This window comes from Astatotilapia calliptera, chromosome 17, assembly GCF_900246225.1.
Source record: "Astatotilapia calliptera chromosome 17, fAstCal1.2, whole genome shotgun sequence".
Classification (NCBI taxonomy): domain Eukaryota; kingdom Metazoa; phylum Chordata; class Actinopteri; order Cichliformes; family Cichlidae; genus Astatotilapia; species Astatotilapia calliptera.
In genome coordinates this window covers 11051057-11065557 of record NC_039318.1, presented here as the reverse complement: position 1 = coordinate 11065557, position 14501 = coordinate 11051057, and the positions used below count along the sequence as shown (strand labels likewise).

Sequence of the window (14501 nt, the reverse complement as noted above, 5' to 3'; positions counted from 1 at the left end):
AAAAAGCAAGGAACAAACTAACATTTATCTCCGGTCCTAACGCAAACCAAACAACAAATTTACAATCAGAATATACCACTCCACATAGTAACAAGGATAAAAGATAAGTAAATAAAATAAAATGAGGCAAAAAATAATGGAGGCAAAAAATAATGGATCCTTTTTTAATTAACTCCAATTTCGTTCACGTTCTTCATATTGAGTTATCGTTTTAGACATGCAACACTTTTTAAAACACTATAAATTTATACAGTTCTTTAAATTATAATGAAGAGAGTTCCACAGTCGTATACCCCTAACCGATCGACTCATTAATCTTTGTGTAGTCCTAGCTAGCTGATGCTTAAAATAAAATTTGCTTCTGCTGTCTTCTCCCCCCGAACACATTGAAAATAATCTTTGTAACTTAAAAGACAAAATTTTATTTTTAGCCTTAAACATAATTAATAGTGTCCGTAATTTCACTAAATCTCCTAATTTTAATAATTTCAATTTTATAAATAATTTATTTGTATGTTCTCTATATTTAACGTTATGAATCATTCGTATCACTTTCTTCTGCAATAAGTTTAGAGGTTTTATAGCATTCTCATATGTATTCCCCAAACTTCCACACAGTAACTAAAGTATGAGAAAAACAATGAAAAATATAAAATGCGCATTGTTTTGTCATCTAATAAATCTCTTACATTTCCCAAAATATAAATGTTTTTAACCATCTTCTTTCTAATACTCAATATGTGATTTCCACGTCATATTTTCATCTACTATTACACCCAAAAAGCGAAATTCAGCAACTCTTTCAATCAATTCTCCATTAATGGACATAATGACTTCTTCCTCCTTTACACGATTGCCAAATATCATGAATTTCGTTTTTGTCAGATTCAAAAATAATTTATTTACATCAAACCATTTTTTTAATCTTAACATCTCAGAAATCATAATTTCAAATCTTTCAAATTCACTCCTGAGCAATAAACATTTGTGTCATCTGCAAATAAAATAAAATTTAACCTTTTTGATACGTCACAGATATCATTAATATATAAATTAAAAAGTTTAGGTCCCAAAATAGAACCTTGAGGAACGCCACATACAATCTTCAATCTTTCAGAGGTATTGCCGAGTTAATGTACATATTGGGACTTATTTTCTAAATAACTCCTTAACCAATTCAATGCCACTCCTCTCACACCATAAGTATACAATTTAGAAATTGTGTATTTATTATTATGGGTTGCAGATGAAATATCGTCAATGAAAGTCAACAATGCTAATGCCGTTGATCTATTTTTACGAAAGCCAAATTGATTTTCATTTATTAGTTGATTTTTTTCAATAAAACTATCAAGTCTTTACGCAAAAAGTTTTTCAAGCACTTTTGAAAACTGTGACAAAAGAGACACTGGCGTTATTAAAACTATGCTTATCTCCTGATTTATATAAGGGTATCACTTTTGCCACTTTCATTCAATCAGGAAATACTCCTGATTGTAACGAGAGATTAAAAATATAGCAAAGAGAAATACTTATACAGTCTAAAGTCTTTTTAATTATAACCATGTCTATACCATCACAGTCAGTAGATTTTTTATTTTTAAAGTTTTCTACAATTGCTACTATTTCTTTTATGGTAATATCAGCTAAGAATAAGGAATTAACCACTCTACTTTCTCCTTTCCAGACTTCCTCATAGTCTGGGTCGTCATATTTTCTAATTAAATTTGCTAAAGTAGGCCCAACATTTACAAAAAAGGAACTGAATTCGTTTGCTACTTCAGTCCTGTCATCAACAACTTGACTATTCTTAATGAAATAAATAGGCCGATCTGAGGGTGTGTTCTTGTTACCCAATACTTACCCAATATTCCAAATGCCCTTAATATTATTCTTGTTTTCCTGATGGGAGGTCTACAAATACATTGGCTGCTAAAAGCAATCTCCAAGTGTTGTACTTATATCTGACCACAGTGTTATGGACAATTTAGAAGCATAAGGTCACTACAGTATTGCTGCCATTATCTTGAAGCTTCGAGTGCTTTGCTGATGTTTTCCACACAAAACTGCACTCTGGGCTGTCAAATGAATTGTAATATATTCATAGCTTGTCTCTCTTTTACTCTGAGGGATACTGGAAGTAATTCAGAAATACAGAGAAAACAGATTTAGAGCAAATGAAAGGTTTCAAAATAAAGCCTGCAGTCAATGGGACAGCACTGAACGATGATGGGCGCAGTGCAAGAGCGATTCCCAGTAATACAATCAAAAGAGCATAGCCATCCATGTGTAACAGGAAATGTGTCGTATTATATAAACTCTACAGAGATGAAGAATAGTAAAGGAAATGAATGTAACAGTGTAGCTCTCTTCTACTTGCTATAGTTATTGCGGACACGGTGATCACAGAGTTAGAAGGTAGCGATGGTGTGATTAGTGTGATTAGAGTGGTTGTTCTGAGTGGATGGAGTCATGCTCCATCTGATTAAGTTATCTGATTTTCATTGCTTGTTAGGAAGTCAGAACGAGCGATGATGTTATGATTGTATGAATGTTTGGGTCCATGTTCACCTCTGTGTACAGCCAGTGTGAGTTGGTTTTAGAGAAACGCAACACTTTGGCCTTTGTATGTGTTTTGCGCGTTCTTCCATATGTGATTGTGTGTGTGTTAGATTGCTATAGGATTCTTGATTTCTGTTTCTCCAATCATGAGTCATCTGCTAATTAATAATTACGTTGATGGTTTAGAAGCTGATTAAAGCCCGCTACACTAATGGAAAATCATTTCCCCAAGTCTACACACTCGCGCACACACACACACATATGCAGACCTCCTTCAGGACCTAATCACTTGTATGTCTCTCTGTGTGATAAGACAAACGTGGGATAGTCTGGATCTCTCTCTAAGCTGTCCTGTGTTGGACTCAACCAACCATAATGCCATGATAACACAGCTGGTGTAACACCCCTTATGTAACGACTGACAATCACTTGCACAGGATAACTAAACACTGTCTGGATATGGATGTTTTGTGTGCCTGTGTATTTGTGCACCGAGTGCTTGTTTGTTTATATTTGCACATTTGTACTTTTGGCCTTTTCATGTAACACAACTCTGTCCTCACACACTCAGACACACACAAATTCAAATATGTATTGATGTTACATAAGGGTGCAGTCTGACATGGCGTGCCAATGGAATCACCAGCTGAGTGATGGACTGGATTTGTCGCTTTGTGAATGGTGCGCACAAACAGAGAAAGAGACACATACGCAGAGCTTGTCTGCACTGTGCAACGCTTTTCCTCTGCTGAGGGAGTCACATAAGGTTTAGGCAAAGCGGTGGACTAGCATGCATAGTGGAATAAATTCCCTACTGTGGTTAATAGGTGTTAATACAGTAGCGTCAGCTGAGGTGACTCCGTCAGTGTGTTTCATTGTCTAAGACTATTAGAATAAACAATTAACTGGTTATCTTTGTTGGTATTAACAGGTTAAGCCTACACAATAATTACAGTGACAAACAAGTTTTGGCTGGTGAAAGTCAGGAGTGTAGAGTCTGTCGTCCACAGGCTAAAATCTGGCCACCCCTCTGACCACCACACCCAACCAATGGGAAAGCCCACAGGGGGGCTGTGCATATACTCAGAACTGGAGTTACATTCAGTGAGTGTGTTTTTTCTAGCAGAATTTTTTCACTGATTGATTTTTCTGCCACCATTATACCCACACACTGACACATTTTGACAATGCAGCTATCCTTATCCTTATTATAATCATCATATGAGCTTTTACATATAAAAAACAACTTTATCGATTTTCCTAGATTATTTTTGTCAGTTGAGGCTTACATAAAAGCGATAACTTGAAGTAATTGTTTTTAAATCAGGAATTTTAGCCTACTCTTTATATTGTTGCTTCAGTTCATTGAGGTTTGCAGGCGTTCATTTATGCCTAGCTCTCTTTAGTTCCTGCTACAGCATTTCAGTCAGTTTGAGGTGTGGACTTTGGCTGGACCATTGCAACACCTTCACTCTTTCCTTTTTCAGCCATTTTCTTGTACAATTGCTGCTTGGGATTGTGTTTGGGATCATTGTCCTGTTGCATGACCCAGTTTTGGCCAAGCTTTAGCTGTTGGACAGATTGCTCCACATTTCGCTCTAGAATACTTTGGTATATAGAGAAGTTCATGGTCAACTCAGTGACTGCATGATGCCAAGGTCCTGTGGCTGCAAAACAAGCCAAAATCATTAGTTTTCCACCACCATGCTTAGCTGTAGCTATGAGATGTTTGTGCTGATATGCTGTGTTTGGCTGTGTATTGTGGCCAAACATCTCCACTTTGGTTCTGTCTTTCCAGAGGACATTGTTCCAGAAGTCTTTGTGGTTTGTCCTGATGCAGCTTTGTAAACCTAAGCTATGCTGCCATGTTTATCGACACAAGGCGTTCTCCTGGAAACCCTTTTCAACAATTCATATTTGTTCAGTCTTTTTCTAATTGTGCTCTCGTGAGCTTTAACATTTAAAAGTCTAATTGAAGCCTGCAGAGTTGTAAAGAGGCATTCAGTTAACCCCCCCAGACCAACAAAATGCTAAAACCAAATGACAGGTGGTCACACATGCCAATGACTAATGAACCAAGTGCATTTGATTCCACTCAATGCCACCCCTAGATAAATAACAGCTTCAGCCAGGCCACCCCTATAATATCGGTCCCTGGTTACTTTGTTACAGGTTGTAGTCTCAATGTGTGCATTTGTTTGGGATCAGAAGTCATTAAGTTTTTTTCTTAAATTTCCTTATGTTGATGTGATTGATGTGAGCTTTCTAGTGGCAAAGGATAAAGAGGGTTGGTGTCCTTGTTGCAGTGATCTGCAGTGTGTTTTTCTAAAGCTTTTAAAACTGTCTGAGCTCTCTTTGAAAAGCAGCAAACTTGAGAGATCCTATTTTTGCTTTAGGTATACATTAACATTTGAATAGTGTTCTCCTAAATCAAATAACAGTCCAAAAATATTTAATACAGATATTTTCCTCTTCTCTGACATAAATACAGGTCCTCATACATCCTGACGACAACAGCTGTACCTGTCAGCATGGCCTCAGTGCCTCATTATGCAGGACTTAACCTGCTGTGTCCCAGCCTCCTTGTATCTATGTCTCTCTGAACCTTACTCCAAATTTCTTCTCACGCTGTTATTTATTTAATTTTTTTCTTTTTAAAAAAAATCCTGTATGCTTTTTTTTCTCCACTCTACATTTCTCAATATTGTTGACCAGCAGGCGGATTTCACTCCTCCCACCATACCTATAATCCTCCACACCCCACACTACCCCCTTCTGTTCCCTTGTGGGATCAAGCATCCAGCCAGCTTGACTGACAGTTCCACATGTGGCAGTGAGAGAGGAGGGGGTGGGGGGTGGGGGGAGGCGACAGGGTGGATGAGAGGTAGAGATTAGTAGAGACATAGATGCTGTTGCTGCTCTGCTGCATGTTCATGGTTATGGTGGCCTGTTTGGTTCTCTTGCTTGTTTGATGCTAGTTTAACTTGTTAGTTTGGCAACTTTTTTTGGCGACAGAACAAGAAGCGGAGTTCTTAAATGGACTGGCACGCTGATCGCTGGGCTGTTTGAGAAGTCTAGAGCCAGTGTTAAAGGTGGACGTCAGGGCACTAGATACTCTCTGGAGAGAAAGTGAGAGGAGACGAGGGAACAGGAGTCAGTAGGTTGGAAATGGAAAGAAAAAAAAGGTGTTCATGTTCTTGCAAAATGACAAAAACGACATCCTGTAGGTATTAGTGAGTTTCCTGCCTTTTGCTTTGCATGTGATTAGAAAATAGGAAATGGAAACCAGTGTCAGTCATCTGCAGCTGCCACAACCCTAGCACAGATCGGTCCAAGCCTCTTCTTTAGAAGGAGACCGGGAAGAAAGAGGAGGCTGATTTTGGGTGCAGAAGAAAGGAATAAACACTTGTTGTAGAGTGCAGAGCGCGCATGGGAGTGAAGGGGAGATTGCGGTCGGTGGATTTATACAAAGCAGATGGATCTGGGAAGTTGACTTAATTTAAGAGATTAAATATGGATGACCTACAATAGGATGGTGGTGTAAAGTACTGTGCAGCAGTGTACAATGTTGTACTATTTTACTATTAGAAAAAACGTCTAAAATGTATCGAGTGTTTTGTGGTCCAGTTCTGAATTTTTGTTGAGACACTTTATGGCACAGTGGCAGAGCTTTAGTAAGTTGTCCTATAGCGTGGTTTGCCGTGTAGTACTGTAGTACTGCCCAGTATAAGGGCTGTGCAGTATGTCATGCAGTGTATGCCGTCGCTCCAGGGTGGTAATCTGTAGCAGATGTACTCGAAATGCTGTACCAAAACATGAGACGAGTAAGTGCTTATTGCTGCTCTCTGTGTGTTTCTCTTTGTTCTCAGCAAGAGTGCTTTGATATTAAAAGTAATTAATAATAACACCGACATTCTCTCTTTCAGGCCAACCCCCCTCCAGTGGTGGTCAACACCGACAGCGTCGACACCCCCCCATATGTGAGTACGGCTTCAGATATAAGGCTAGACTATAATTATATTTTTTAAATAGTAAGGTTGAATATAAAAACTTTACATTGAATCATTGTCTTTAGTCCATTAATTTAGTGGTTTTTTTCTTGCCAAAAAATGTGCTTCACATGTGCAGTAATTTGAATATTTTAGAAACAATTAACGTGCACGGAGTTTTAGGTTGAAATCTCACTTTAGAATTACATGAATACAGAAAATCAGTATCTGTGGTTGTTAGATAAGTTTATTATGTAATTACTGTGGAATTAGTCCCTGCTGAACTAAAACTGAAATTAAACACAGGCAGTGAAAGATTTGTACTCTTGCAGGTTTCACTTATTATTTCGCTGATATCATTTATGGATGCTTTTCTCCAGTAAGGACTAACTTTTCTGACACCTTTAGAGACCAGGGTATTCTGGAGCCAAAAATGCACCAGGTGCATTGCTATGTTATAATACACATGCTGTGATGCTATGATATTGACACTTGTAATGATGGTTGTGCTTCACAGTAAATAATCCAATAATTTTAAAGGGTTTCAAAGGAATCTAAGTTTTTCATCATATTCATAGTAAGTTCACTTCCATATAATCAGGCAGCACTCACCACTATGTGAATAGTGTCAGATATTAGTAGTCACAGCGTACATGGTGGCTGATGGATGATCGTGCCCTCTGTTTGAAACGACAGAAATTCACAATCTAAACTAATCTGAGCGCACAGAGGCACAGATTACAGCCAAGGGGATTACATGGGCCACTGGGATGCCGCTCGACCACTGTGTTTACGTGTTTATCAACTATGTGTGTGTGCGTGTCATCTCGCCCGCAGCAGCTGTATCTCCTAGTTTCAACTGAGCCGGACTCAAAATATATTGAGATCAGATTTAATTCTGTGCTCTTTACATTCAGTCTTAAAACGTGGATGTTAATGTGATTTATAGTACAGACGGTCCAAGCTGAGCCATGTGATTGGCCCACGGGCAAGCCATCAGGGATGCTCTTAAATATGACATCATAGACGCATCATCGCATTACGGATCTAATCTGCGGGATTCATGCATCAGTCATAAATAATCAAATTCCTAAATTCTCATTTCTTCAGTTCACATACTTGTTGCAGTCTGTCGTACCTACAATAGGCAGTGTGTTAGTGATCAGATAATCAAGTCACATTTTTAGTTAGAAGTAAACAAACGTTGTCAAGCTCCTACTAATGTTCAGAGATAGCAGCTTACTTTGGTGTGCTTCAGTGTCTGCTGCACTAAGACAGGGTTTTACGTTTAATCTCTGGTGACTTCTAACTACACAAAATGTAGTTTCTCTTTTATGTGAACAAATTTTACCTCATATTTTATAGGGCTGAACGATTATGGAAAATAATCTAATTGCGATTTTTTGCCCCAATATTGCGATTGCGATGCGATATGCGATTATTTTTTAAGGTCTTTGTCTTCTGTATTATTAAACAAAGACAAGCAATACATCATATAGTATGGCCAATACTATATTACATTAATTTTAAACTGTTCTTTCCTGGAAGACAGACCTCTGTTATGATGACATGAGGTGATGCATGAATTGATGACTGACATTTTTATTTAACTTCTTCAATCACAACAGTATATTTGAACATACACAATAGTTTATTTTTAGCTTACAAACATCTGAGCATAAAGTGCTGACAAGGAACCCTGGTGTAAACATTAAAATGAAAGTCAGTACAATGTGCAGATTGCAGAAATATACATAAAAAAAAATCAGTGGCTTTACCACACTCAGTTTTTCGACATCTGTGAACTACTAGACAGTCATTCAATTAAAAAATAATATTAAATAAATAAAACTAATAAATAAAAAATACACACATCTTACTGATCTCTGCAGTCAGTAACATTACACATAAAGTGCAAACATAATAGCAATTGTATAAACACACACACAAACACGCCTTTAAAGTTTAAAGGCGTGAAATTGGACGGTCTAGTTCTGATTAGCGTCACCGCTGTCTCGGTGGAGTTTAATAAACTCGGCCGTCTGCTTCTTGCTATCTAAAATATAACCAGACACTGGTGTAAATTCTCGACTGTCTCATACTTCTGTTTAATAAGTTTTCTGTTTGACGTTTAGTCAGCTGTGTGAAAACCAAGGAGGAACCCACCCGGGGGATTAATAAAGTTTTATTTTATCTAATCTAATAACTTTAATCTCAGCCAAACCGATTTACTCACGAACAAACAAAACACTGAAAAAAGCCCAACAATAACATTTTTAGGTTGTCTAAGTGACTTATATATTACGTTTAACCCGAGCAGCGAAACTCCGCGGTGATCTGAAAATGATGTGCCGGGAGTTGTGCCGTTCTCGGCCGCATCAGTAACCCTCGAGCTCCCGGCTAGCTGTCGAGCTGGTGGGTAGCAGACGCCTCTGAAAACGTCGAAGCACTTTTGCAAATATGGGATATCTTGATAAACCGAGCAGATATTTGATGTTTACACAACTACTTTCTCGCCTGAAAATATGTTAAAAGTTTATTTTGTGACCCAGAAAGATTAGTATGAGTAATTTTAAAACTTAGTAGCGGCCGCCATTGCTGGAAACTGGAGTTTGGCTGGGCCGCGCTATGAATTCTGGGATATGGTAGTAATTTGGACAGCCTTATAATCGCAGTATAATCGCAGCCTTTGCGGTTAGAAAATTGCACTTGATCATGTCGCGATATTATCGCAAATGCGATATATCGTTCAGCCCTAATATTTTACTTTCACCTCAAGAACATTTTTACATGATTAAGATTGAGGGGTTTTTTTTTTTTTTAAAAAACATTTAAAAAGTTGTGGTCTATGTGACATTTAACTTGTGATGTAAAAGTGTAGGCGGTCTCACCAAAGATGCTCTGTTCTTCTTAACATCTAAAGGGTAACTACTGCAAAGATGAGTGTAAAGCCCAGATTTGTACAATAACTTCATGACATATTTTGTATCACAACTTTCTTTCTTTGCAAACATTAATCTTTCAGTAACATTTGAATGCCTGACCTGAAAAAAACTGAAGCAGTCTGAATCCTGAGCTTATTTGATTGATTGATTGATTGATTGATTGATTGATTGATTGATTGATTGATTTGATTGATTGATTGATTGATTTTTTGGCTTGCAGAGTTTTTATGTTTTGAAACATTGGCCATGTTTAATATAAACATCCAGCACTGTAACAGTGACAGAAAATAAGGAAAAGCGAATGTGGATTAAAGAAAGAGTTTACTCTCACTGTTCATTTTCATCTCTCTCTTTTTTTATCTTTCAAACAGGTCAATGGAACAGAAGCAGACTATGAGTATGAGGAAATCACGTTGGAGCGGGTAAAAACATACAACACACCATCACCATGTGTGGCCATCACATAAACTCTACATGTACTCAGCTCGACGTACAGTAGTCACAACACGGCAAAAACTAAAATGAAAAATTTATAATAGTTCAGCCTTAAAACCTGATAAAGATTCAAAGTTTTTTGTCTGTTCTTTTTCTTAACAAACTAAATATGTCACAAAATTAACTAGTTTTTTGACTCTAAAAAAATCTAAATCCTTAATAAGGCTGAGAAAACACAATGATTTAAGTCAGAAAACCCATCCCTGTGTTAGCTGCCTTTGTCCCCGATTATTTTCCTCTACTTCAGCTCGTCATTCTGCTTTTCCTTAACTTAGCCTGATCATTGGTCTGATTCTGTTGGACCTCTTTCCCTGTCCTCTCTTTCTTTTCCATCCTTCTTCCCTTTCCATGCCCGGCCCCTTCCTCCTTCATTCTCATTACATGCCCCTTTCTCTCATGCCTAAGGCTGTCTCTGCACCTCCCTCTCTCTCGCCCTATTCTCCCGTGACCTGGTTCTGTCTGCTTGACTGGATCTGCTTTAAAGACGCCATGGACGTACACGCAAACACAGGCGTAGACATTATACTTAGCCATTATACTAGCCTTGAATCCAGTGACAGAGTGCAAGTGAGAAAGCACCATGCCAGTGATCTACTATATGCCAGCTGGCGATATCTGGAAACATCTGTATCTCTTTTACATGTTGACTTTTTTTCCACTGCAAATTACTTTGGAAAGAGAAAATGATCCATTAACAGAAAAAATTATGCATTAATGTCTTCTTTAGGAGACACACATATCCCTACACTTAATCTCTTATTCTTCTTTGAAGTGGAACTAAGGTAAATTTACAGTAACCCCTGTCCAGCTTACAGTTTGGCAGACTGAGAACCCATCATCTAGTCTGCTGACATAGCCTCTTGGGGCAAATGCAGAAATTGCAGAAGTCAATCTTTTTGTGTGTTCAGCAGATATATAAATCGATTTTCTGTTTTCATTAGCCCGGTTATTGCCTATAAATGCATATAAATTTTAAAAAGCCAATAAGAAAATTAATTGTTGTTGATTTATCCGATCATGTTTTAGACCTTCCGTGCAGCTGCTCTTTTGCTTCCGCACAGTTTTGTTGCATGTTTTTTTAAAAGCATTCAACCAAAGTCCGATCAGAGGGAATCTTTTCATATGAACAAATATTTTGGCTATCTGCACTGTACCTTCTGCCTGGGCGCTCTTCCAGAAAGCAAGTTTAGTGAAAAGAGTTTGTTTCAGATTGTCTGGGTTCTCTCTTCCAGAAAGAGAGCTGACTGACACACCGTTTCATTTCCTTATAACAATTTATCATTTTTGCAGCTCGTCTCTGAGCGTCTTGACTTGAAGAAGTTTGATCTTTACAAATATGAAATCCTAAGCAGACGTTACTTTTTTTAATATTTAACATCAGCGTGAATTAAAATGAAGGCTCTTGCTTTTAATTTACCTGTTACCTGTTACCTTGGTGATTCCTGGCGTCAGAGATCTGAACTTACTAAACCTGTGTTCAAATCGCTTCAGTGACTGCTCTGCAAAATAACATTATACTTTTTCCCTCTTCATGGACTCTGAGCCAGAAAATGCAAACAGTGATTCATTCATGAACAAACACACTCGACCTGATTAGCCCTTTGTGGCTTAGAATGAATGTTTTTCTGTTTGTACATTCTTACCAGCTTAACTTTCGCCTTTTTTCTTTTTTATATTTAACATTAAGTTACACGACTCATTGCTGCACCACTTCATCTGGTTGAACAACTCCTTGTAAAAGAAAAGGAGGCTGCACTGTGTAGAAGAGCACCAGTACATATAACCTGTATGCCAAAGAGAGTTCAGCTTCACCTCTTTCTGTGGTAAATGTATGATGATACAGGGATTAAGCTTGCTTGAGGTAATTAGAATAGTAGAATCTAGTTGGGATAGGTCACATATTGTCATGGTTTGCTGTGTGGCAGGCAGGACCCAAATGCAGGACTCATAAACGCAAGGATCAACTAAAAGAGGCAGCTTTATCTTGGATGTAAGTGATTCTTCAAACAAAGAGAAAACAAAACCAAAAATGAGGAACTAGAAATACGAACCAAAATCAAAACACTAACACTGGGAAACAGAGCTAGAAAACTACAAGGAGCACAGCGAAAAAACGCACAGCATAGTGAGGGTACAATGCAACAACTAATAGAGAGAAACACAGGACTAGGACGAGCAGGTGGAGAACAGGTGGTAACACAGCTGGGACAAATCAGACCCAACGAGACAAGGGAAGAAAAAACCACACAGGGACAGGGACTATCAAGATAAAACAGGAAACACACGACAGGCACAGAGGCACGGACTTGCCACTGAACAGAGGGAACACGGAGCACAGGGACAGGAGTAACAAACTGCGACATGAGACACGACTGACTGGGGAACAAGAAAATAAACACAAAGACAGAACTAAACCTACACTAAATATGAAGGGCACAGAAAAACTGGAGATCAAAAAACAAAGAAGAACTAGAGCTAGAAATACAGAACCATAAACCAAAAAGACTAGTAATGAGAAACCATGATGAAATCAAAGATTAATAATAACACAGAACACTGGGTCACGACACAGGACCGCGGCACGTACATTGTGGTCCATCCTTAGTCTGCTATAAAACCTTGGCCACAGCAACTGGACCAGTTGGTTTTCTGTCTTCTGTGTTGGATTACATGAAGCTGAACAGAGCAGAGCAGGCATAATGTCTACAAATCTGACATGAACCAAGAAACTGTGGGCTCACTGAATCAACTCAAATTCTGTATGAGGTTTACCAGTTGGATGTAGGGAAGGGCTAAGCCGTCAGCTGATGTCTGTTGACTTTAAGATCACTTGATCTGAAAAGCAGCTGAGCTCGACTTTATGGCCTGCCCAGACTAACATTAATCAGTTAATATCACGGTGCACAGTAATCTTTTAAAACCTGTATAAGTGCTTTTTTAACCTTTAAAACGCTCTGTGTATCTGTGTATATGCGTAGGGTAACTCAGGCCTCGGCTTCAGTATCGCTGGAGGGACCGATAACCCCCACATTGGAGATGACCCCTCGATCTTCATCACCAAGATTATACCTGGAGGAGCTGCAGCCCAGAATGGACGACTCAGGTGCAAACACAGACACTGTTGCTTTCATTAGACGTGAGCAAGAATTATTTGATTACATTATGAGCAGGTGCAGCGCTTCTTGGGTGCTACATGCCCGAGCTCAGCTGCTGCCCTCAAAGTTAGAAATTGAACCATCTTAGTCTGAACATTTATCACAAGTGTTTGCAGAAATTGGGCATGCAGAATGGATTTCTAGTCCTCTAATAATCCTCCTTTTTCACATTCAAACTGAAGCAATACTGTTCATGTGTGTAGCGTCACACCTGTGGCAGCAGATTTACCTAATTATTGGTGTGGCATTGATCGAGCAGGTAACATTATTGTTCCGGAGTTATTGAACTTAGACAGCAATGCTTTCAGCAGCTGCCAGCAAACTCAGCTAACATTGTGAGAGGCTGCTGTGTGGAGAGCATCTCCAATCACAGTAAATTGGCTGTCTAGCTTTACAACAGACTTCACCATGAGAGCTTCGGCTTGTTATTATACTACAGAATAAAGGGATGTGAATCCCTCGCAGTTTTTCTCTTTACCCATACCAAGGTAACTACCTTGGTAAAGCCAGTGGCTCTAGACAATCTTTGAAAATGAACAAGAGATGTCTGATTGAACCAAGAACTGTCTATTTTCAGTTTCTGGTATTTGACTGTGTTCACTCACCCACTCCAATCTCCCCATTTCAGGACGTATGTCTAGTTTAGCTTTAATTCTCAAAAAGAAAGCGACCACTCACTGTCAGCAGCTCCGTTCCCACTTTGGTCTTAGACTGAGGAGCATAACATTTGTTTTTCCTCCCAGTTCATCTCCCCCATCCAAGGCAGTTCACTTCTTTACTTCATGTATTGTTGCCATGCAGGGTGAATGACCGTATAGTCCGGGTGAATGAGACGGACGTCAGAGAAGTGACCCACAGCGGCGCCGTGGAGGCTCTAAAGGAGGCAGGTGGTCTGGTCAGACTGTGTATACGACGCAGGAGGAGCCTCACCGAGAGAATCCTGGATATCAAACTAGTCAAAGGCCCCAAAGGTGAGACTGTGCTAGCATAGCAACAGACTGCCAAGTCTACAATTAGTCCAGCACAGATATATTGCAGTTATTGTTGTTGTGGTACTATAGCAGAACACTTCATAAAAAAACAGTGTTATGACTTACAAAAAAAAGTATCAGATGTTAAGAAAATATTCAAGCGTGTGACGTAGTGACTTATTCTTCCAGGTTTAGGATTTAGTATAGCTGGTGGAGTTGGAAACCAACATGTCCCTGGCGACAACAGCATCTATGTGACCAAAATCATTGAGGGAGGAGCAGCACACAAAGATGGACGTCTACAAATAGGCGACAAGCTTGTTGCTGTAAGAAAACACTTCCTCTTTTTTTTTTACTCTGTTCTCTTTTGTGCAAATTTGATTT

At 38.8% G+C, this 14501-nt stretch overlaps 1 protein-coding gene across 12 annotated transcripts in view; it reads left to right on the top strand.

Moving 5' to 3' along the window:
- The window catches only part of dlg1a (discs large MAGUK scaffold protein 1a), a 114024-nt gene that overhangs the window by 58726 nt on the left and 40797 nt on the right, over window positions 1-14501 (top strand). For 11 of the 12 annotated variants that reach the window (XM_026148057.1, XM_026148046.1, XM_026148047.1 and 8 more), the window contains 5 exons: window positions 6489-6542; window positions 9868-9918; window positions 12970-13094; window positions 13948-14117; window positions 14307-14443. In XM_026148057.1, the coding sequence (XP_026003842.1) occupies window positions 6489-6542; window positions 9868-9918; window positions 12970-13094; window positions 13948-14117; window positions 14307-14443 (537 nt within the window). Of the gene's footprint in view, window positions 1-5462; window positions 6387-6488; window positions 6543-9867; window positions 9919-12969; window positions 13095-13947; window positions 14118-14306; window positions 14444-14501 lie in introns of those variants that run through there. The other variant, XM_026148055.1, reaches the window with a different exon arrangement.